This window comes from Schistocerca nitens, chromosome 12 (genome assembly GCF_023898315.1).
Source record: "Schistocerca nitens isolate TAMUIC-IGC-003100 chromosome 12, iqSchNite1.1, whole genome shotgun sequence".
Classification (NCBI taxonomy): Eukaryota; Metazoa; Arthropoda; class Insecta; order Orthoptera; family Acrididae; genus Schistocerca; species Schistocerca nitens.
This window is the reverse complement of record NC_064625.1, coordinates 120395709-120421196: the sequence shown is the minus strand read 5'-3', so window position 1 is coordinate 120421196 and position 25488 is coordinate 120395709. Positions and strand designations below refer to the sequence as shown.

The 25488-nt window shown below is 38.4% G+C and overlaps 1 protein-coding gene across 1 annotated transcript in view; it reads right to left on the bottom strand.

Annotated features, from left to right (window-relative positions):
- Positions 1-18061: 18061 nt before the first annotated feature.
- The window catches only part of LOC126214945 (CUGBP Elav-like family member 4), a 235835-nt gene continuing 228408 nt past the window's right edge, over positions 18062-25488 (bottom strand). Inside the window, exons 10-11 of the mRNA XM_049941582.1 lie at positions 25064-25222; positions 18062-18189 (exon numbers count right to left, since the gene is read on the bottom strand). Of these exons, the coding sequence (XP_049797539.1) occupies positions 18062-18189; positions 25064-25222 (287 nt within the window). The remainder of the gene's footprint in view (positions 18190-25063; positions 25223-25488) is intronic.

The following is a 25488-nucleotide window of genomic DNA, read 5'->3' as shown; positions in this document are numbered from 1 at the left end:
TTATGAAAAATCCCTAGTATTCTGAGTGATCTCTGAGATCAGTGTACAAATAAATAATGTTAAAATTAAAGCACCAACAGTTGCCAGTATTTAAGTCTTACAACACAACAGTTTTATCAAAGAAAACGGCAAAGCAAGACTCTTTAACACTTGGACTGGTCTTGAGGTTCAATTGCACAGGTAACTTGCATCCAAGGCCTTACTCACAGCTTCATGGAGGCTTGTTTCGGTACTCTTTACACATCGACATCTGGAATCTTTCACTCACACATCCGACAACAAACCATCACAATAATGATTGCCCGCCATGAACTAAAAAGCAAAATTAACTACTAGCTTGTTTCATATAAATCAACAGTCCTAATTTTCTTTCAAAACACTGTTTAACACCACAAACTCTGCTAAAAATAAATCCTCTGTACAAATAAAATACTTTTCTTTGAGACGTCACAATAACAGTTCTCTGCTGTCTGTCCACCATGCATTCATGGCACAATTACACTTATACGCTACAATGTTTTAAGGAGATCACTATATTCTCATTTGATTCATCAAAAATCTATGGAGACGATACAACAAAGTTTGTTCCATATTATTTTTTCTTTGTTCCACAGGAAAACATTTACACAAATAATTGGAAAAAACATACCCTGTATCCAAGAATCACTTCACATCATATTTCTTTTTTTTTATACATGTTTTGATTGTTATGTGACTTTATATCATATCAACAGTTCTAGCTGACATGTTTCTTTTTTTTTAAAAAAAAAGGAAGAAAATGCATTTCTACTTATGACTAAGCAACTGCCAGTTCACTGCTCAAGTTTTACTTGAGGAATGTCACTTGCAGTTAGTACAAATTTTGTTAAGTCATACTCTACATACCTTTTTAATTATAATATTTTTGTGCACTGTATTCTACATGAAAGGCAGAGCAATAATTGAACAGTTTGTTTGCAAGATCACATTAGTAAAATTTGTCAAAGTCACTATAGGGAACCTTTCAAAAAGTACAGTTATATATACAATGACATATAATAAAATGATAATTATTTTTACACAAAGTAAATGATGCCACCACAAATTAGTTCCACTTTTGCGAGAGACGATACCTCTTTTTTTTTATTTTTTTATTTTAGAATGAGAAATAAGTGTGTGAATACTTCTCACAGTCTGGCTACAATTTCTCCTCAAAAATGTTTAAATGTATAAAACTGCATAGCAGTAGGCTACTACCGTGCCAGTGAATACCCTCGTGTACATTTATTTCTCATGCCAATAACTCTTTATGTTAACTAGCTCCTCAATAAGCAAAGTATAAAATATATCTTACATTTAAAAATGATTACTCTGTCACTCCAAGAACTATATCACATGATTTTGTTTAGTATGTAAGGAGGCAACATAGTTGAAAAATCAGTGGACTTTATGAAGTATCAACCTGATCATGATAACTCTTTAATAAATGTGTCATCAACAACTTCAAACATTCTCCTCCATAACATTCCCTGCCATTTTACTTGTGATACTGAAAATCTGTTTCATGTGACAGATGCAGAAGTGGCACCCAAGATAAAACTGAACACATTTACAGTTACCAATGAGAAAATACGTGCAAGTGCTATTTTTGGTAAAATGTATGCCAAAGTATGTAAATAATTACAACTATAAATGTAATTTCAGGTAAAAGTGCATAGGTCAAGTAAATGTAAAAATAATATATCTTAATATGCTTATGGAGAAATGTTCTTCTCGATGAAAGAGACCAGCTGGGGTATTACAAGATGGTGCTGTATTGATGAAGTACTGGTGGGCATGTTACATTTGTCAGTGTATGTCTTATAGGTGTTAACTTGTTTTCACAATGTATTTAGTTTGGTGTGAAAGATCCATTACTTTGACAATAATGTTTAGCTTCAAGGTATCTAAACTGCTCCATGTAATTTAATTTCTCACTTTTGCAGTTAGGAGTTAAATGGAACTATACTATCTAGTGTGAACATCTGAAGATATTGGTTAGAAGAAAATACAGTTTTAGGATGTTCTGTGCAATAAAATCTTCTCAGGTTTCTTTTCATATCAGTTTGCCAGCAGCTCATGTTTTCTGTCTATCACTGCATCTCAAAATGCCGCAAGTCATTGCACCCATCTTATTGTTGCCAATGCAGGTTAGCATGTGGCACTAAGGGCAAATTTATGTCACACATCACAAGATTTGGTGTCATGTATTTCATTTACCTCCTCGATAATACTGTCCCAGAAAGCACTCTCTGTATGTAACACATATTGCAAATTGAAAGTCCATTAGAAACAATAAGGCAGGAGCAATGTGCCAAATTTTGTACCTCAGCAGTGGAAAATGAATGTGTGATTTTGGTCATATGAATGCAGTGTTGTGTGTCATTTAAATGATTATATATTAACCATTCTGGTGATTTAAATGGCCATTGCTGCCACTGACTATAGTTCAATTTGAAGTAGCTGATACGACAGCTAACGGGCAGACTGTCACCACCAGCAGTACTACAATGGGCGACACGCAGGCACCATCGGCTTCCACTGTATTGCCACGTCCACTGTGCAAAGAAAGTATTGCGGCTGACAGTTCTCAAGTAGGGAACTTTTCCAGACGTGAAAATTTTGTATATGGCAAGGAAAAAATGTAACTTGGATAAAAACCAATTTTTAACAAGCTGAAAGTCACATATAGATGTATACCATATGCTAATTTCAGAATATTATGTCAGTTTCATAGAAGATGAAAACTTTAAAATTCGTATATGTTAAGAGTTAAATATTGACAGAATTGCAAAAAAAAAAAAAAAAAAAAAAAAAAAAAAAAAAAAAAAAAACTCTTGATTATTGAAGGTTATATGTAGCAATTTCATACTCCACAATGGAAATAGCCACTGACAAACAATGTATTTTGGTAACTGGCAAAAATAAAAAATATTTCAGTGAATTTAATAGTTTTTGGGATACGACATGATAAGTGTGAATCAGTTTCTCAGACACAAGAATTTAATGTAACTCTGGTCCTGATTAAAATTAAGGACAGGATATTGGTATGCTTGAGACATAGAGATTTTTACCATATATGAATTTGAACTTTTTTTCATGATTTTTGTAGGAGATTATTTTAAAGTAAGGGTATATCACCATGAAGCACTGTTGGCTGCCTGCAAGTGGTACTTCAGATCATAAATGTCACATGCATAGTAATTTAAATCAAACTGTATAAGGATACAGACTTTGAGACATTAACACTTTGCCAGAAGATTGAAGGAGAGTTTGTTCCTTCTGAAATAACTCATACAGATACATTGAAAATTGATCCAGAAAGAAATCTGTGACAATTTTATTGCACTGACATGCCTCAAAAACATTATTCTGCATAGGATAGTCTAGATTTAAGAGTGGCTGATAGGCCACATAGACTCACACATTATCATCTTTGGTTAAGTCCTGGTCAAAACTCTATATCTTGATAGTGAAGGTAAACCAAAATAAGTTATGTGTGACGTGTGACTCATAAAGCTCTTGTGAATGTTTGCAAAAAAAAAAAAAAAAATATCTGCCACACTTGATGGTGAAGAAAGCATGAAATAGAGATATACATTGAATGCCATAAATATTGATCCCTAACTCCAGAATAAATATTTTTAAAATTCAGTGTCCCTGAAACAATTTTACCTTGTGTGCTACTTTCTGTGAAACAGTTCTTCTAGTGTTCATAAAGTAATGCTGTATTAAGACACAAAACATACAAAATAATTTTGTGCTTTATTTCAAGTCCCAAATATAAAATTAACTACTCTGAAAACACACACACACACACACATACACATCCCACACACATACCGCCACACACACATTCATTTGTAACTGTCAAACTTCAGCACTGTAAAATGAGGCTACAAGCCAATTTCTTGTATATTTCCTCAATACATTTGACAGTAAGTCTGAAAGCCATATGATCTGGACACGTATTCCATTATTTGGAACGTACTACAGCCATAAATGACGTGTAGTGGTAGAGTAACAAAACCATTCTGTGGCACTCATAATGAGTGACCAAAGTATCCATAACAAATTATTACAGTGGGCAAGGGACTCATACTTATTTCACTTTTTTTAGAATCATAACAATTATTCACACTACTTCATACACATTCAATCATTTCCTCAGAACTCTCATTGCTCTCATGGATTATTAATGTAAGAGAGAACTTTGTAACTATATATTCTTTTGATAACTCATCTTTCCAACATTATTAGTATAGCTTTTAGTACATATCTACAGTCTCTAATGCTTTCTACTTTCTACCTAATCTTTCTCTGTAGTTATTTAAATATATATGAATAGCAATCTCTTATATGTCTTTGACTAATTTCTGTTCTCATCTAAGTTTAATGTACACGTGTTTTATACATGGCATCTGCAAATTCATCCTCTCATTTTGAGAGGGCAACAGGCACAAAAGAAGACAACATGTATTTAACGATGGTACTTTTGTGGCGATTTGGCAACAAATGTATTCTATATTTATTTATTCTAGCAATGAAAGTCTACAGAAAGGTGCAGACTGGCGTGATCTCCACTATAGTCCAGTTACATAAATCCACTTAATCTAAGTCTGTAAATATGAAACTATGTAATGAAGAAGCATGTTCATGAAATTTTGGGCACTTGAGGTTTTGGAAATGCTCACTATAAATGTATTGTCATTTTATGTGTTTGGAATTGTGAGGAAGAACTGGCACTGCAAGAACAGTGGTGAGAAGTCATTAATCAGTTGAAGTATACAGTTACAGGGCAACTATGTATCGATAGTGATCGCAGGAATTTCCACAGAAGCAGTTAAATTATTATTTCAGTTTCAGGGTACACCTACCATGTCCATAGATTATGTATTGGTGAGATTTCTATAAAGAGTTCTACACTTATAATATGACATGATAGAATGAGTGGAACAATGAAATTATTCTTTGTGAGTTGCATCCCAGGCAGCTGACAAGGGGCTGTAAATTTGAAATGAACAAAATAAACTTCTGGACATAAAAATTCTGAACTTATTTTTGCTGGCTATTTGAACTTATTTTTGCTGGCTATATAACAATAAAAAAAAGAGTTGTATATGTGACTGTGATGTTATGTTGACCGTACTTACCAACTTTGGATTTCGTAATGTGTCAGACAGTGTATGGCTACAGAACATAGTAGAAAATTGTTTGTCTTTGACATTATCTTCTGAAATAAAGTAATATAACACACTATCTGCATAGGAGTAACATCTGAAAAGCAATTCATATTCAGGTCAAACTGTGCTCAACAATGATTGTGAACATAGCGGAATGTTCAGTTCTGGAGGTTTCTCTAGAATTGCTCAGAAAACAGAGGAACAGTAACAGAACATGAAGGGTTGTGCCTGCTACCATCCAAAATGAAATTTAGAACTGCTGTCAATATGACATAAAACAAATTTAACAGCAAATGCTCCTGCTAAATTTCTCTTTCTACTGTTGGCCACTTGCCTGTATTGTAACTGGTGCAGTGCTCACACCTTAACTGATGTATCCAACATCAAAAAGCAGGCAAGTTGTTTCAAATAAGGCTGCACATAGCTGCCTGCTTTGAAGAGCAATTTAGAAACAGGGAGCAAAGATAAATTACTGAAAAATGTAGACTGTTTGTATTTACATTCTTTGGTTTCTTTCTCTTCCTTTCTCTCCTAAAAAAGATTCTGTGTTTATTTTTAAAGACTATATTTACTTTTAGCAATTTATTTTGCAAGATCTATAAACTAACTTTAGATAGTTACAACTTTTAGTGTATGATGAATACTTTGGTTCTTGAGTTAAATTATCTAAACATCAGTAGAAGGTTATAAACATGTTTTGTTCCTTGCCTCGGACAAGTTCTATTATGATACTGTGTATAGAGAAATTATACGTATGAAAAATGAGTCGGGCATTGAAAAATAGGAAATTAAAATGGCTATTGGCCCCATTCTTATGCCACAGAAATTACACTAAAGCTCCTTTCACAACCTGGACCATTGCAGGAAATAACTTAGAACCTATTTCAAGATACAGTGCTATGAAAAATTTGTTAATGAAGACATACATGCATTCTGAATTCTGAAGACCTAAAACTTGTTTTAGAGAATAGAATGTCTGTGTAGTGTACTGAGAGAGAAGTGTTGTTGATACAAACATATTATTGTTGCTGAATTAAGAATGTTAATTTTATGCCAGAATTTCACTGAAAAAAATCCAGTGAACTTAATGAACTTTAAAAAGCCGCAGAAGGAAAACAGTTGCAAAGAAACTTTTACAATCTTGCCTTTGATAAATTGTACTCTGCATTGAGCATAGTACTCTGCATTGAGCATAACATTAGAAAAAAAAAAAAAAAAAAAAAAAAAGAACAGAAAAAACACAACCTGTATATTAAGCTCAACTACTATTGAGGACAAAATGAGTGACACAAAAATATTTCACAGCTTCTGTCTATCAGGAACCATAGTATTGAGAAAATAATTTTAAGAATAGAAACCAAGTATTCAGTTTCATTAGATAAAATGTTAGAAGTCATTAGCAATTACTGGTAAGGCACCGTCTATTAATGAAGTGCTTATGTACAGAATTAATACCACCTCAGAAGCAGGTTTTCTTCCCATTTGGCATACTTGGTCATTCTATGTAAAAGACATTTCCCTGAACAATAAAGTTTCATTGATAACACTTGTGTCAGTCAAAATGGATGCAGTATGACTCTCAGATGGGGCTTGCAGAGCTAGGGAAAGTGGAATTAGAGTTAATTGACTTGTGCACATTAAAGAGTTTAGAGTGATAGCAGCTCTGGAGAACTGCCTTTTCTGACAAAAACACGTATTATTGAGAGTGCGAGTAAGAAAGACTTACATCTCGTACAAAAATCCATGCACACATCTTCTGGGTAACATTTGTCTGAAATTTCTTTTTACCAAGTAACTACATTTGAAACTGCACAAAGGCCAAAGCCAAAACTCTTGTCGGCATTTGTTATCTGGAACTAACCCGTCAATCTAAATTAAACTGACATTCTTTCCAGTGGTTTCATTAATGTTCCTTGCACCTGCATTATATTTCTGGAGCCAAACAGCCACGAACATTATATCCCCATTAGAACATAACAAGCCGAGAATGACAAGCAAACAGTTTGCTGCAAGTTTTCTTTTGCTGTACTGCTCTCTTTCTGCCTCACTGATGTAAGTTGATATATTTCAGAAACATTATGATAATAAGTACTTAGTGTAATGATAGTTGTGTACAATAACATGATAAGAATATGAAGCTTTCTTCTGAGTAGTCTAGATATATGTATATTCTATTCTAAAGTAATTTTCTTTTATATACTAATATTTTTTCTGTGAGAAGGAAGGGGTGGGAGGTTGCAAAGGGTGGTCCTACCAAATTTGGCGACGCACGTCACGAGTAACAATTTTGAGGGAGTATCGGAGGTCAGTTGATAAATTAACTGTGACGATGACAGTGGTGTGTGCCGTAGGCACTAGGTGGCAGCCCGCAGATAGCGGCAGTACTGTACGTGCTGCCGATGTGGCTCTTCTGTCCCGCGGTGGTCGAAGAGGGTCATCCGAGACAAACTTTGGCGAGAGTTAAAGCTTGTTCTTGTGCTATTTTTAAGCCCATTTTTTAAAGGACAATTTAGTGGTTCTCATCACTGGGAAGAATCCATTCTGCAGATCCGGAACCTAAAGGAAACATAAAAAGAATTTTTAGAGAAATGTCTTACAATGGCTGCTTGCAGTAAGCAAGCTAATAAATACAACAGAAAATGAAAACACAAAATGTTGCTGTTCTGTGAAGGGTTAATGATAAAGTTTTAATAATCAATTCATAAATAAATAAAATTTTGTAAATACATTTTCTGATCGAAAAAAATGTACTTCCTAAGTGGAAATGGTAAAACACACAAAAAAGGTAAGGAAATGCGCAAGGTTTCAGAGTAGTGGTCTCTCTTTCTGGCCGAAGGGTTGAAGGGGAAGGAAGAGAAATGAACAAACAGGACTGGCAAGGTTTAGGAAGTGGGGTGAGTTATGGGAAAGTTGCCCAGAACCCTGTGTCAGAGGATACTTAACAGAGAGGATGAGTCAGAAACACTGATTATTGGTGCTTGCACTGAATAACATTTGAAATCTTGAGAACTTAAAGGTATAAAAGAAAGTAATAAGCAAGACAGATATTACTGAAAAAAAAACATTATCCAACAGTCAATAAGAGCAAAAAACTGTGCATTGTGCATGGCAGGAATGTAAATGGGGGGATGGACAGGTCAGGAAATAAAAGACATAGAAAAATAAAAGGGAGCAAAGAAAAGGAATAATTGCTGAGAAGAAATGCTGAGATCACAGAAATTAACATATATTTAGGTGAGGTGGATGGCTTGAACTGAGCATGTTATAACATGCATTCCCACCTGTAGAGTTCTGATAAGTTGGTGTCAGGAGGGGGAATCCAAATGACTTGTGCTATTGTTAAAGTAAATAAAGTTATTCTTCCCAAATCAGATTTATTCAGCAAGAAACATAAAAATGATGAGACTCTATCAGTACCTGTTTCACCACACATGCCATCTAGATTCTAACTCCTGACAGTGGTTTCACAGAACTCTGGCACTGGGATCATAATGTGCTGATCGTAATGTGCTTGGTTCTTGTCACCTATCTGGTCTAAATTTATGTTAATTTCTGTGGTCTCAGTATTTCTTTTCAGTAACTATTCCTTTTCTTTGTTCTCTCTTATTTTCTATAGCTTTTGTTTCCCAACCTGTCTCTTCCTACCCGCACTACTCCCTCCTCCCTTACTTGCTTCTATACAATATATAATGCAATTAATTAACTTTCCACTCCTATTGACCACAGCCCATGACAAGACTGAATTCTGCCTGGTGGCATTGCAGGCATGTGACTCGGTAAGGAAAGTGTATAATCTGAGCAGAAATGCAAGTGGAATCATTTTAGTGATGCATAGCATCAGGTTTTCAAATCTCGTCTGGTGCAGGCATCAACAGTCAGTCCTTCCTTCTCATCCTATACAGTAAGCCTCCCTACCTGGGTCTGAATAGCTTTTCCATAACTCTCCCTATTTCCTAAACATCACCAGTCCCTTTTTTCATTCCTTTTCCTATCCCCTGAACCCTTCTGCCAGAGAAAGAAGCCACTAGCTCTAAAATCCTGTCCATCTCTGTATGTTTAGTATGTGTTTTGTCCTGTTACCACTTGGTGAGTAGATCTTTGTACCTAGCCAGTTATGTTATATTTTTAAACATTGATTATTTTTGTAAATAAATTTTTGTTCATTTGCAGTTACATGTCTACAGTCCTGGAAAACTTTGAAATCTCTGTGCCACAGTAATGTAGCACACTGCCAGAGGACGCAAAACAAAGAAAATGAAGTGATGCAATCCATTCATAAAATAGAATATTATGTGGTAATATGGTTTTTGTGGCAGTGGAAATGTTGCAGCTGTGTCAGGTCAATCCAGATGACTTCTTTAGTTGCCTGAATTTGTGAACAAATTTTCTTTCTGCAGCAGAGTGCATACTTGTTTGAAACTTGTGAAGTTTGAAATGTCAGCCTGTGAGGGTGGGTCATGACTCATGCTTTGGTACACAGTTTTCATCAGCCTGCAATCAGTCACAACCTTTGAGTTCCCAGAATAATTTAAGATTGAATGACCACTAAAATCCGGATGTGTAGAAAATAATACTAGACTCAGATCAACTGGGAGAGTATAAAGAAAGTGTAATTCACTTGTAAAAGATGTTGCTTAGAAAACCCTCATTCATAGAATTCTTGAGTGTTTTTCATCAGACCGGCTCCCTTATCAAGTTGAATTAATAGAGATGATGGAAAAGATGCAAAAAAAGTCTTCACAGTGTATCAGAAGTTTTTTTTAGTTGGGGGGAAAGTATCACAGATGTTCAGAAGAAAATGCAGTGATGCATGCTGTGTGCCATGGAGAGTTTAAATCACAAAATTTCAAAAGCTCACATTCCAAAATAAGTCAAAATTGTATTATTTTCTCCAAAATCCAGTGATTGCCAAACCATTATGACCACAGCCCATGACAAGACTGAATTCTGCCTGGTGGCATTGCAGGCATGTGATTCGGTAAGGAAAGTGTATAATCTGAGCAGAAATGAAAGTGGAATCATTTTAGTGATGCATAGCATTGAACATAAGGCTCCACAGCAGATGACTCCTACATGTTCCAATGTTGACACAGTGACGTGTTCAATTATTATAGCAGTGGGCATGATATCATTGAGATTGATCTGTGAATGAATGAAAATTTGTTGCCTGGTCAGCTGAAGCACATTTCTCATTACGCCAGGTTGAAGGTTGTGTCCAGATACTCCATGGTTCAGGCAAACAGCTGCTTGCAACGTGCCCTGCACCACATGTGAAAAACCCTCGGATACCATATTATACTTTATGGGACATTTACCCAGGTTTCTATGGAACCCATGGTAGCAATTAAAGGCACTGTGACAACTGCGGACTAAGTGAACATTGTTGCAGACCACCTGCATCCCTTCACACTTTATGTCTTCCCCAACAGCAGTACCACTTCTGGTCAGATAACTGCCCGTGTCACAAAGCCAAGATTGTGTTACAATGGTGTGAGGCCATGGTAGTGAACACAAGTTTATGTCTCAGCCACACAGTTCACCTGATCTGAAACCACTGGTCCATAATTTATGGGAATTGTGTGAGCTGTGTGTATATGTCTGATGCTGCACACTTCCACAAAACTATCAAAGACTTGTCAAATCTGTGCTTTGCATTTGCTGTATTGCTTTCCAAAAGTTGACTGAGCAGGTTGTCATCACGTTTTGGCTCATCTGTATTATTAAATGGCTAGTCTGGTGCACAGACCCAGTTGCGGATTATCTGTCTAATGGCTTCCAGATACAACAAAAATTTGATTTTCGGTATTTAATTATAAACTAAATTTGAAAATTTAAGATGCGGTTGTATTTTACTCATTAGGAGTTAATATTATGGTAAAGGTTTAACACAGTAAGACAAGTATTACAGTTGGAAACTGTGTGTGTGTCTTGAGGCAGTGTAACTCACAGTGTGCAAATTATCCAAGACTATATCCAGTATTTGAGTATGAGAGCACATCAGACTTTACATATTATTTCAAACCTTTATCCTTTATAAAATCTTTTATTATTAACCTCCTCCCCCCCCCCCTCCTCCCCCCCTTCCACATGCACACAATAATGAAAGGAAATAAGTTTTGTAGCTTACTACATTTTTGCTATTCATGCAGTAAAACTCCAGCATCAGGCATGACATTATAATTCATTATGTTTTTACCGCTAACTCTGATCACAAGATGTTTTGCGGACAGAATCCTCATATACCAATGAATGCACTTGCAAAATTATACCATTGAATGATCCATAGGTGAGGAGCTGTGATGTCAAAAACATCGAGATGTGTGAAAAACTAGCTTTTGCTTTAAGTTGAGTGCATCCAGTATTTGACAGTAAGAGTGCTTAGCAACTTCCAGCAAACTTTAAACATAATTTCAAACCTTCTTTGAACTTTTTCTCACTTAAATACACAACATAAGATATATAACAAATTACCTCATTTGTAAAGTAATCAGGCATTGAAACACAGGATGCTGGAACTTTTCCAACTACTTATGTTCTCCTGTCAAATAATCAGTTTGTTTCCTCTTTATATTTCAACTGTGTCTGACCGAATGTACTGTGTATATGCTACATACATTCAAAATGACCAAAATACTGTACATACATTATTTTTTATTAATTTAATATCCAGAGCATACTTTTTCAATCCACTGATTACAATATTGTATTTAGTTACACTAGAAGCCACATTAATGAAACAGATAACTGAAACTATTAGTAAAGAATGCAATGATAAAAACAGTGTAAGCTAATTAACACACACACACACACACACACACACACACACACACACACACACATTCTGCCAGGCCAGTGTGTATTCATATATTAAGATGAAGCAGTTGTTTTTATTGCACTGTTGGAATTGCAGTTGTACGAAGCGTTACTCATGAATTCTATGGCCATTATAAATAGGCCGCTTAATGAGTTTGAATTGAGAATGGCTTCTTTCTTTATTTTATGAGTTGGTGGCACATAGTCACTATTATCAAGTTTGTTAAGTGTTGAAATTGAATGTTTCAGTAACCTGAATGTCACAGTCCACATTCGAACTCTGTCATCCTACTAGTGACAGGGACTCTAATTATTGAAGAAACATTATATATTGTACACCATACTGTAACATGACTACCAGTTTTTATGCTGTAAAGTATACATCTCATAATACTCCTTGGAATGATCACAGCTCACTGCACAATTATTACTATTATCACTACAAAAGCTTTTTTGTTTTACAAGATAATCTGCTTGAAGGTACTCTAATTACTACTGTTGTTTCATAATATATGTTATTGTCATCATCATGTAGGAAAATTCTGGCAGAATGTAAATACTTCAGGAATAAAAGTGACCACTCACTGAAAAGCAGAAGCATTGAATCACCAACTGGCACATACAGAAAAGACAGAAAAATTGTTAGATTTAGTAGTTATCCTTTCTCAACAAAGCGCACATCCACAGACTACACCTGTGCCTCTCACATCAAAAATACTAACAGCTTCCTTAATCAGTTCTCCACCAAGCCCACCTCTTTACCTACTGGACCCGACTCATCACTGTTGATGCCACATCCCTACACACCAACATCCCTCATGCTCATAGTCTTGCTGCTGTCAGACATCACCTCCTCCAATGTCCTTTAGATCCCAAACCCTCTACCACATTCCTCATACATCGTACCAACTGTATCACAACACATAACTACTTCTCCTTTGAGGAGAAGGCACATAAACAAATCTGCAGCACAGCCATGGGCACTGGTAGTGCTCCCTCCTACACCAGCCTTCTTATGGGCTATCTAGAGGAAACCTTGGTAGCCTCTGAAAACTCAAACTCCTTGTCTGGTTCAGGTTCATTTATGACATCTCCATGATCTGGACTCAAGACCAAGACATCCTAACCTTGTTGCTTCATAACCATGACACCCTCTCTCCCAGCTGCTTCACCAGGTCCTTCTCAACCCAAACCTAACATATCTCTTTCCTGGACATTGACCGTCGTTTCTCTGATGGCTCCATCCACACCTCTGTCCTTATTAAACCCACTAACCACCAACAGTACCTGCATTTTGGCAGCTGTCATCCCTTCCACATCAAAAAATTCCTCCTGTATAGCTTGGCCACCCAGGGACAGCATATTGACAGTAACGAGAATTCCCTTGCCCGGTATGCTGTATGTCTTAAAGTGCCTTAGCAGACATGCCCTACTCCGCATACATAGTCTGCAAACAAATTTCTCATGCCATATTCACACAAACACCAAATTATCCCACCATCTGTACAAATCACCTACAAGAGAGTGCTCCCACGACATCCTTTATCACCATTGAGTAGCTTGCCCATCTAGCAGCATGGTCTAATGCACGGCTCTCAAGCAGGAAGGCGTGCCAGTCCCCGGCATGTATCCGCCTGGTGGATTAGTGTCGAGGTCTGGTGTGCCGGCCAGGTGGTTTTCCATCTGCCTCAGTGAATGTGGGCTGATTCCCCTTATTCCGCATCAGTTACACTATGTCGGTGACTGCTGCACAAACACTGTCTCCACATATGCGTACGCCATAATTACTCTACCACACAAACTTTTGGGGCTACACTCGTCTGGTATGAGACATTCCGGAGGGGGGAGGGGAGGGGGGTTCCACTGGGAGCCGAACTACACACTAACCCTGGGTTTGGTGTGGGGAGGCAGTGGGGTGGGTTCACTGCTATGGCATGTTGTGGGGTTGTGAACCATTGAGGCCTTCGGCAGGACGAACCCTCTCTGTCATTTCTAGGTCCCCGGTTGAAAACACAATACACAATACACCCTTGATTGGAACGACTGACCTATATCATTAGTCAGAACTTTAATTATCTATCACCATGCTCTGGAACAAGGGACATCCTACCCAAGATCCATCCCACTCTCCTAAAATAGTGCACAATCACCCACCAAATCTATGCAACATCCTATTTCACCCTTACACCACTCCCACTTCCAACAGCTTACCGTGGGGATTGTATTCTTGTGGAAGACCCAGATGGAAGACCTGCCCAATCTACCCAACCAGCACTTTCTGCTCCAGTGCAGTCACAGGCTTATCCTACCCCATCAGAGGCTGGGCCACCTGTGAAAGCAGCCCTATCATGTAGCAGCTCTGCATCACTGCAAAGCTTTTTATGTTGGTATGACAACCAACTAGCTGTCCACCTGAATGAATGGCCACTGTGAAACTGTGACAAGAACAAATTATACAATAAATCACTCAGTGACACAACATGCAGCTGAGCACAACATGCTCACGACCCAGGCCATCTGGATCCTTCCCTCCACCACCAGCTTTTCTAAGCTATGCAGACAGGAGTTATCCTTGCAAAACATCCTTTGCTCCTGGAACCGTCCTGGCCTCAATCTCTATTAGCTGACTGTCCCAACACCTTCCATCCAACAGCTTTCCTGTGCTCATGTGCCTAGCCTTTGCTCCTTCTACCCCTCTCTCATGCATTCCTAGCCAAAAAACCGGCTGCCTCCCTCCAAGCTGCTATCTACCCATCCCCATCCCCTCTTCCTGCCTCCCACCTCTATCCCTCTACCCAATCCACCAAACTCAACTTCCACCCCCCTAGTCCACCTGCCGGTCTGCACTCCTGGTGTTGAGCATCCAGCCAGCATCATATAATAGCAAAGGTGTGCACGCATGTCCATGTGCATGTGCATATGTGTGTACTGTAGCTCTAGGAAGGATAACTCAAAATGCTAGCAAGTTTTCTGTCTTTTTCTATGTGCCTTTGACGACTCAATGCTTCTTCTTCTCAATGAGTGGTCTTCTTTACTCCTAACTGTCATCATGGTCATTTATGGAGTATGTGCTCCAAAAAAGATGAATAAAAAACAGATGTCAGCTGTGGTGGGATAGAGGCAGCACTGAGCAACAAGAGGAGTATGTCTAAATCAATTTATGTACTTATGTTGCACATGTGAGTGCATGTTAATGTACAAATTGGTATAAATTTTATGGTTCTAAATCTTAGAGCATGTAACCTACCTGAATAATGTAATAATGATACTTTCTGCTGAGCTGAAATATTCCTTAGTTATTTGTTTGTGTATGTTATTTTTTAAATATCTTTTAGTTGTATATTAGCTCTGAACTCTTTAGTACAGGGTATCCATAATTCAAATTCCAATTTCAAAATGCAGTAGAAAGAGAACCACTGCTCAGAATGATGTCAGATTTGAACAGCATGTTATTGGCACTGGAGTAATCATCATGGAAAAAAATTACGAAAATTTGACCAGTACATGATGCTGCGAGCATCGGATTATGCACATCAATAGATGCATGGCACACGTCTGTCCCTCAGTTTGCACCTGAGACGCCCGCCTTGGCTGTCTCCATGAAGTATCACGCGCTACCAGTAAGGATCTTTTACGAGAATGGTGACTGTGTGCCAGTAGCCCTACAGAAGTTCCAGCGACTCAACGGTATGTAAAAGGCATTGCTCTGTTGTCTGATAACGGTCTGGAAAAAACAATTACAAAATTCGAAAAGATTGGTCCTTTGTAGTGCATTGTGGCAGAGGGAGGAAAGCAGTTGATATGACATCTGTCATAGAAGTGGCCACAGCGTTGCAGGAGGTGTTGAGCTGTGGTCTGCTGACATACAGTGCACAGGGAATTCCCTGAACATTGGACATGCCTGCAAGCATGGTGCATAAAATCTTACAAAACATCCTCCACTGCTGTTGTTGTTGTGGTCTTCAGTCCTGAGACTGGTTTGATGCAGCTCTCCATGCTACTCTATCCTTTGCAACCCTCTTCATCTCCCAGTACCTACTGCAACCTACATCCTTCTGAATCTACTTAGTGTATTCGTCTCTTGGTCTCCCTCTACGATTTTTACCCTCCATGCTGCCCTCCAATGCTAAATTTGTGATCCCTTGATGCCTCAAAACATGTCCTACCAACTGATCCCTTCTTCTAGTCAAGTTGTGCCACAAACTTCTCTTCTCACCAATCCTATTCAATACCTCCTCATTAGTTACGTGATCTACCCACCTTATCTTCAGCATTCTTCTGTAGCACCACATTTCGAAAGCTTCTATTCTCTTCTTGTCCAAACTAGTTATCATCCACGTTTCACTTCCATACATGGCTACACTCCATACAAATACTTTCCTCCACTGCTATCCACGCAAAAACACCTGTGTTCAGGAGTTGTGTACTCCTGACCTGCCAGAAAGACAATGTTTTGCTCTGCAATTTCTTGCTTGCATGGAAGTGGACAATGAATGGCTGTGGAACATCCCATGGACAGACAAACCCCATTTTCATCTCCAAGGACATGTCGATATGCAGAATTGTAGAATACGATCGACGGAAAATGTGCACACACATCAACTGGTATCACTTCATTCTGCAAAGGTTACTGTGTGGTTGTTTGGTTGACATCATCTGTTTATTCTAGGACCACATTTTTTTGAGGGGGTGAGGTGTGCAGGTTCTGTTACCTGTGCTGTCACTGGTAAACACTATGGGAGTCTTTTGCAAACCAACATCATTCCAATCCTTCAGTACTGTGCATGTGTGGGTAGGATTATTTTTGTGTAATTGCACAGCCACATATTGCTGCAGAGACATTTCCAAGATGCTAGAATCATCAGCTGTCATTTCCCTACAGTCTGGCCGATCAGATAACCTAATCTTTATGTGTGTGACTTCTGGCTGTGAGGTTATCTGAAAGACGTGTTCAGTTCTTCAATTGCAAATGTAGCTGAATTGAAGACATGCATTCTGAATGTGATCCCTGAGACACCCCAATCTGTTGTGGAACATGCTGTTTCTTGGTTTCAACTTGTGGTGATCTCATGACAAATAGTAACTGATGTCATTTTGCTTTTTGTGGGTTTTGGCCCCAGGACAACTAAAAACTAATGTCATTTTGATTTTTATGTGACTTTTGGCCTCGAGATATGTAAAAACCGATTTCTCCCATCTAATGCATGATCTTTCTGTGGTGGATGGACTTACCTAATTAACAGTGGCACGACTGTTGACTGCCAAACTTGTGTGGTCAGGCACACTGAACAGTACGGATGGTATAATGTACAACTTAAACCATAGCTGTCGAACTGTGATTCATCTGCCATTTGTAGCTTACCCCATTTACATTAAGACACTTACAGCACCATGTATTGGTGAAACTGTTTTTTTATTTTGAACACATGGCATCAATAATATGCTGTTCAAATTTGATATAATTCAGAGCAGTGGTTCCCTTTCTACCATGTTTTGAAATTGGAACTTTAATTATGGACACAGTGTATGTATTTCCTCTCATTTAAGAACCATTATGTTAAACAATGTACAGTATCTCTTTAAGTGTAATCACCACACCAAATCCCATCATCTACCTTAATATCGCACACTCCAGCTTGACCATTATCGTGATGAACTTTCCATACAAGGACCAGTAAAAATACAATACAAGATGAGGTTAGGAGCTGTATGCAAATTGAAAAGGTATCTATGACACAAGGGAAAAAAGATAACTAAATCACAGGTATGCAATGTTCTTGCTCAAAAGTGGATAAACAGCGTAAATAGAAAAGATGGAGGATGGTTCAAAGGGGAAAGAATAAAAGGTACACTATTTATAGGTGGAAGGCAAAGTCACAAGAGGATAAAATGAAAAACAGGCAAACAAAAGAGAGAGAAACAGAAAATAATAAGATAGGAAACGTGTAGCAAAAACAGAAGTGAAAGGTAGGAGGAAAGTCCATAAATGAATACATTTTTACCACTGCAAAATGTAACAAAGGATAACTCCTATGCCACAGCCGTTGTTAGTATGGGCGATTTGCATCCTTCGGCCTCTTTAGTTGAACTTTCAGCCTCTTCATGCCTATCTGGAAACCATTCATTGCTTGGATGGCTGCCTGCGCACTGGCGGGGTTGTCAAAGGACACGAAACCTGTAAGAAAACATTGTTTTGTGGATCCATATTCTAGACAGAGAAATCGGCATAATGCAATAATATATAGCAATAACTTCAAAGTAGAAAATATGGAAATAACACATGCATGGAGTGCATCTGCAATTGCCTTCCCTCAAATATGCATAATTTATTTATTGACTTAAGCAGTGCACTGACTTAGCACCCATAAAGCATCAGAAGACAATCAGGTTCATAGTAGCAGCATTATTGAGGTGCTTGAACACGAAGAGGATTAGAATGTCATATATACCGGAGCATTTTCCTACCGAGGAAGGCTCTGAAGCTCTTAACAATGTGGTCAAAGCCTCAAGTGCTGGAGACTGTACTGATTTTTTTTATTGCTTTCAATTGTTTCTCCAAATGTGTGTTTTCAGCAGTTATATCTACCAAATATTATGCAAAAAGCATAAATGCACTTCCAGAGACAAAAGGAAGCTTGCAAATAATACACTCAATCAAGCAAATGCCATTGGCAAACAAGAAACTTGTTCACAATGGAACAGAATGGCACATATTTGGCACCATTATTTTACCTAATTGTTGATGAAACTCTGGCTATGTGGTGACACTTCTGTTACTGTAGTCTAGTGTACTATAGTAAGATATTTAAAAATGTAACATAACTTTGATACAGTGTATAGGATTGCCAATGCTGGAAACAAAAAGTATCTTAAATACTATTAAGACATGTATGAGACAGGCGAAATTCCCTCAGACTTCAAGAAGAATATAATAATTCCAATCCCAAAGAAAGCAGCTGTTGACAGATGTGAAAATTACCGAACTATCAGTTTACTAAGTCACAGCTGCAAAATACTAACGCAAATTCTTTACAGACGAATGGAAAAACTGGTAGAAGCTGACCTCGGGGAAGATCAGTTTGGATTCCGTAGAAATGTTGGAACACATGAGGCAATACTGACCCTACGACTTATCTTAGAAGAAAGATTAAGGAAAGGCAAACCTATGTTTCTAGCATTTGTAGACTTAGAGAAAGCTTTTGACAATGTTGACTGGAATACTCTCTTTAAATTCTAAAGGTGGCGGGGGTAAAACACAGGGAGCAAAAGGCTATTTATAATTTGTACAGAAAGCAGATGGCAGTTATAAGAGTCGAGGGGTATGAAAGGGAAGCAGTGGTTGGGAAGGGAGTGAGACAGGGTTGTAGCCTCTCCCCATTGCTATTCAATCTGTATATTGAGCAAGCAGTAAAGGAAACAAAAGAAAAATTCGGAGTAGGTATTAAAATCCATGGAGAAGAAATAAAAACTTTCAGGTTCGCCGATGACATTGTAATTCTGTCAGAGACAGCAAAGGACTTGGAAGAGCAGTTGAACGGAATGGACAGTGTCTTGAAAGGAGGGTATAAGATGAACATCAACAAAAGCAAAACAAGGATAATGGAATGTAGTCGAATTAAGTCGGATGATGCTGTGGGAATTAGATTAGGAAATGAGACACTTAAAGTAGTAAAGGAGTTTTGCTATTTGGAGAGCAAAATAACTGATGATGGTCAAAGTAGAGTGGATATAAAATGTAGACTGGCAATGGCAAGGAAAGTGTTTCTGAAGAAGAGAAATTTGTTAACATCGATTATAGATTTAAGTGTCAGGAAGTCGTTTCTGAAAGTATTTGTATGGAGTGTAGCCATGTATGGAAATGAACCATGGACGATAAATAGTTTAGACAAGAAGAGAATAGAAGCTTTCGAAATGTGGTGCAACAGAAGAATGCTGAAGATTAGATGGGTAGATCACGTAACTAAAGAGGAGGTATTGAACAGAATTGGGGAGAAGAGGAGCTTGTGGCACAACTTGACTAGAAGAAGGGATTGGTTGGTAGGACATGTTCTGAGGCATCAAGGGATCACCAATTTAGTATTGGAGGGCAGCATCGAGGGTAAAAATCGTAGAGGGAGACCAAGAGATGAATACACTAAGCAGATTCGGAAGGATGTAGGTTGCAGTAGGTACTGGGAGATGAAGAGGGTTGCACAGGATAGAGTAGCATGGAGAGCTGCATCAAACCAGTCTCAGGACTGAAGACCACAACAACAACAACAATATTAAATCCCAGTTAATCATTCAACAAAGATGGAGATACAGAGGCAAGGATTCAATAGTGAAAATTCAGCTCTCTGTTGATTCCCATTCATCATAAATATTGGGACATGAAAATCATGCCAGAATCATAAAACTTGCTTAGGTTCAGCTTGTTGGGCCTTCTAGAAGTGCATAAGACCAGTACTCCAAAGAAGCCATGTATCCAAACCTCAACTGCACACAGCTAACCATTATTTCAAGCTACATCCTTTAGATTAGTTACTGCCTCTTTGAGAAACATCACTCAGTGTCACTGTTCTCAACATATTGATTGTTGTTGTTTGAATATCTGTGGAAAATGTTTGAAATGATACCTGATAATTTACATTCTTTGATATGTTAGTGGAAAATGGAGAGTAATCTATCTTGTTGAGCCTCTGTGACTCATAATCTGTGACTGTGACTCCCACCTGTACCAAAATTACCTTTGTAATGAAGTCAAGCTGATTGTAATGGATATCTTGGAAGTTTATTACTGATGGATATTGTATATTCAAATACTTGTGTATCATTATCGCCATTGGGAACATTGCCTAGTAAAACACTGCAGTCCACAAAGAGGTTAGCAAGTACTGATAACAGCTTGAAGCATCATTTGTTCATTCATTCATTCACACATTGTGTTGCATGGAACAAGTCCAATTCTACATTAACAGTTGGAAGCAACCTTACTCTCTCTTTCTGTAAATTACACAAACAACAGATCATAACTAGCACTAATTTACTCAAACTGATTGTTATGCTGATTACTGATATGTATGTAAGGAGAACAACAGTAACTTTGAAAACAGGTACAGCTGCTCATTTACTACTCAGCTGCTGTTATTATCTGATACTTCAAACAATGGGGCAACGGCCTTACCGCAGTGGATACACCGGTTCCCGTCAGATCACCGAAGATAAGTGCTGTCGATCGTGGCTGGCATTTGGATGACCTTGATGGTCACCATGCGGTGTTGCTATTTTTTGGGGTGCACTCAGCCTTGTGTGCCAATTGAGGAGCTACGTGACCGAATAGTAGTGGCTCCAGTCAAAGAAAACCATCATAATGACAGGGAGAGCAGTGTGCTGATCACATGCCCCTCCTATCCGCGGTCGGATGGTCCCGATGGGCCACTTGTGGCCTAAAGATGGAGTGCTTTCAAACAAAGCATTTGTTATAACATCAGGTTTACCAAATATATTTCAAGGACGACACAATACATGTAAGTCACAGATCAAGCAAACAAAGTAAGACGTGTGTGCACTGTAACACTCAAATCAGCACAGAGTCCAAGTCTGGTGGCCGCTGACTGGCTGGCCGCTTGGGTGGCATGGCTGCTGCATGGCTGGCAGACAGCGCCGCATGTAGAGGATGCGTGTAACTGCGCGGTGGCACTTTGAAAGATCGGCGAGTCACAACAGCATTTGTGTAACTTTACACAGGCAATTATCAGCTGTCTATAAAGTAGCAAAATCTCAATGTATCTGACACAAATACGAGGTGCATTTCTCATTGAGGCAATACAATATGTGTACAATGTTCCTTGTGACCTGCAGTATTGATACAAAAGCAACTCACATCAGTAGAGTGCATAGAAACGTAGTGGAAGAACAACTTAACTGGTTCACACTGGGATGACAGTGATACAATTCTCTGTCGTACTTCCAGCGCAGCACAAAGTACTGGCTGTTCCATGCAACCATATCATATGATACATGGGGAGGGAAAGTTTGTCAAAGAATTGTTTTATACAGGGTGTTACAAAAAGGTATGGCCAAACTTTCGGGAAACATTCCTCACACACAAAGAAAGAAAAGATGCTATGTGGACATGTGCCCAGAAACGCTTACTTTCCATGGTAGAGCTCATTTTATTACTTCTCTTCAAATCACATTAATCATGGAATGAAAACACACAGCAACAGAACGTACCAGCGTGACTTCAAACACCTTGTTACAGGAAATGTTCAAAATGTCCTCCGTTAGCAAGGATACATGCATCCACCCTTCGTCGCATGGAATCCCTGATGCGCTGGTGCAGCCCTGGAGAACGGTGTATTGTATCACAGCCGTCCACAATACGAGCACGAAGAGTCTCTACATTTGGTACCGGGGTTGCGTAGACAAGAGCTCTCAAATGCCCCCATAAATGAAAGTCAAGAGGGTTGAGGTCAGGAGAGCGTGGAGGCCATGGAATTGGTCCACCTCTACCAATCCATCGGTCACTGAATCTGTGTTGAGAAGCATACGAACACTTCGACTGAAATGTGCAGGAGCTCCATCATGCATGAACCACATGTTGTGTCGTACTTGTAAAGGCACATGTTCTAGCAGCACAGGTAGAGTATCCCATATGAAATCATGATAATATGCTCCATTGAGCATAGGTGGAAGAACATGGGGCCCAATCAAGACATCACCAACAATGTCTGCCCAAACGTTCACAGAAAATCTGTGTTGATGACGTGATTGCACAATTGCGTGCGGATTCTCATCAGCCCACACATGTTGATTGTGAAAATTTACAATTTGATCACGTTGGAATGAAGCCTCATCCGTAAAGAGAACATTTGCACTGAAATGAAGATTGACACATTGTTGGATGAACCATTCACAGAAGTGTACCCGTGGAGGCCAATCAGCTGCTGATAGTGCCTGCACACGCTGTACATGGTACGGAAACAACTGGTTCTCCCATAGCACTCTCCATACAGTGACGTGGTCAATGTTACCTTGTACAGCAGCAACTTCTCTGACGCTGACATTAAGGTTATCGTCAACTGCACGAAGAATTGCCTTGTCGATTGCAGGTGTCCTCGTCGTTCTAGGTCTTCCCCAGTCGCAAGTCATAGGTTGGAATGTTCCGTGCTCCCTAAGACACCGATCAATTTTTTTGAACGTCTTCCTGTCGGGACACCTCCGTTATGGAAATCTGTCTTGATACAAATGTACCGCACCATGGCTATTGCCCCGTGCTAATCCATACATCAAATGGGCATCTGCCAACTCCGCATTTGTAAACATTGCACTGACTGCTAAACCACGTTTGTGATGAACACTAACCTGTTGATGCTACATACTGATGTGCTTGATGCTAGTACTGTAGAGCAATGAGTCGCATGTCAACACAAGCACCGAAGTCAGCATTACCTTCCTTCAATTGGGCCAACTGGCGGTGAATTGAGGAAGTTCAGTACATACTGACAAAACTAAAATGAGCTCTAACATGGAAATTAAGCATTTCCGGACACATATACACATAACATCTTTTCTTTATTTGTGTGTGAGGAATGTTTGCTGAAAGTTTGGCCGTACCTTTTTGTAACACCCTGTATAGATGAAGCGATGTCATATCTGGTGCTGTACTTAGTTTCTCAGTAAAACTTTCACTTTACATTAAAAAAATAAAAAAAATAAATAAAAAAATAGTTTTGAGATTCGTGCATTTTCTCAACTTTGCAGTCTTTCTCATTAAATTTCCAGGAAATTATTTGGCAGATTTTTTGCATCTCATAGTCTGATACTGTAGCTTGATAATGAGAACTGATTTTCTTTTTGCTATTGCCTGGGGTTATTGTGACACTTTGAAATTAAGTAAAAGAAAGTGAATATTTTGAAAAGTTTGCTGTAAAAAATGGAGTCTTAGGCCAGTTTACATTTGGTGCATTTTAGGTTATACAATGCTGCATGTCAAATGTAGCTAATACATTGAAACTGTTTTTAATGGTGCATGGACAGCCATACCTCATTCCTCTCTAGCGAGTACATGATGTATTTGGAAGTTGTTCGCAAGTTCTTGTCGTCTGCTGTCTCGTTGCGTCTTGTATCACTCCTGTCAGAACACTAGTGTAGCACAGATAACTGTAAAATTGTGCAACCTTTATTGCAGAATGTTGTATCACTTAACATATTGCTTCAGTGAGAACTGTGCGTTAGATATATGAAGTATTTACATTCTTCAGTCTAGAGAGAGGGTGAATAACCTATATGGAAATTATTTCTGCTCATAGTATTGTGGTTGTGATTTGCTGAATCGATGGTAAATTCACTCTTGTTATTAACCATGAATACCAGTAGTGTGTGTATGTATTGGCATGTAAGTGTAAGAATCCCTAACTCCCTGAAGAGGCTTCTGGAAGATGTTCAGTTATTAGCTGCACACAATATTCTTATTGCACTCTTTTGTAGAATAAGTGCTTCACATTAGCCACAGTTCTCCACAAGATTATGCAACTGGACAGAAATGAATGAAAGTATGCTTGTAATCCTGTCTGCGAATGATTTCTGAGCTTTTGGGTTAACTTATATGTTGGTGCCATTCATCTCTGTCCAGGAACTTCAAACATGGAATCTCATCCAATGTACTGGTTCAGTATTTTGTTTTAAGTTACCTTCTGAAAACTTTTTGAGAACATGTGAATCGAGGAGATTGGTCTACCATGAGAAGGAAGATACTGGCATTACTAGCACATGCTTCAGTCACTCAGGTAATAGACCTCAACTCATTGACTGGTTGCGAAGATTATTTAAGCGCAGAAATAGTGAGCCAACACAAGATTTTGCCTGAGAGGCTGTCATAACCAGAAGAGTTATACATTTTAGTGACCTAATGTTATTTTTGACCTGTCAAAAAGATGAGCTGGCAAAGACCTGTGAAAGAGTGGCAAAGACCTGTGAGAGAGCAATATGATATTATATTTCGGCTTTTCAAAAAACTTGCTTTATATTTTGACTTACCAAAACATTTGCATTATATTTTGACTTACCAAAACATTTGCTCTGGTTAGTGGCTCGGTCAATGAACACTTTGGAGCTGATGACATTTCCAAATGGCAGGAACATTTGCATCAGCTCGGCATCGCCGAACTCTTGAGGTAAGTGGTAGATGAAAAGATTACAGCCTTCTGGACCGGAAATGGAACAGCCTGCAAACATATCTGATTTAACGATTGAGGGTAGTTTCTTGAAATTTGTGAGGCCATTTTTACTTACGTTAACATTGTACATTAAAGATAAAACTACTGAAGAAGATTTGACAATATAGTTTCAGATTTCTAGCTGGGACATATAGCTACATGATTGGATGTTAGGTAATATCAGACCACTGGAAATTAAATAATCTTCATTGGATTAGTGACCAATAAAGTTATGAAAGAAATGCTATGAACATTAATTTTTTCTGTATTTTATT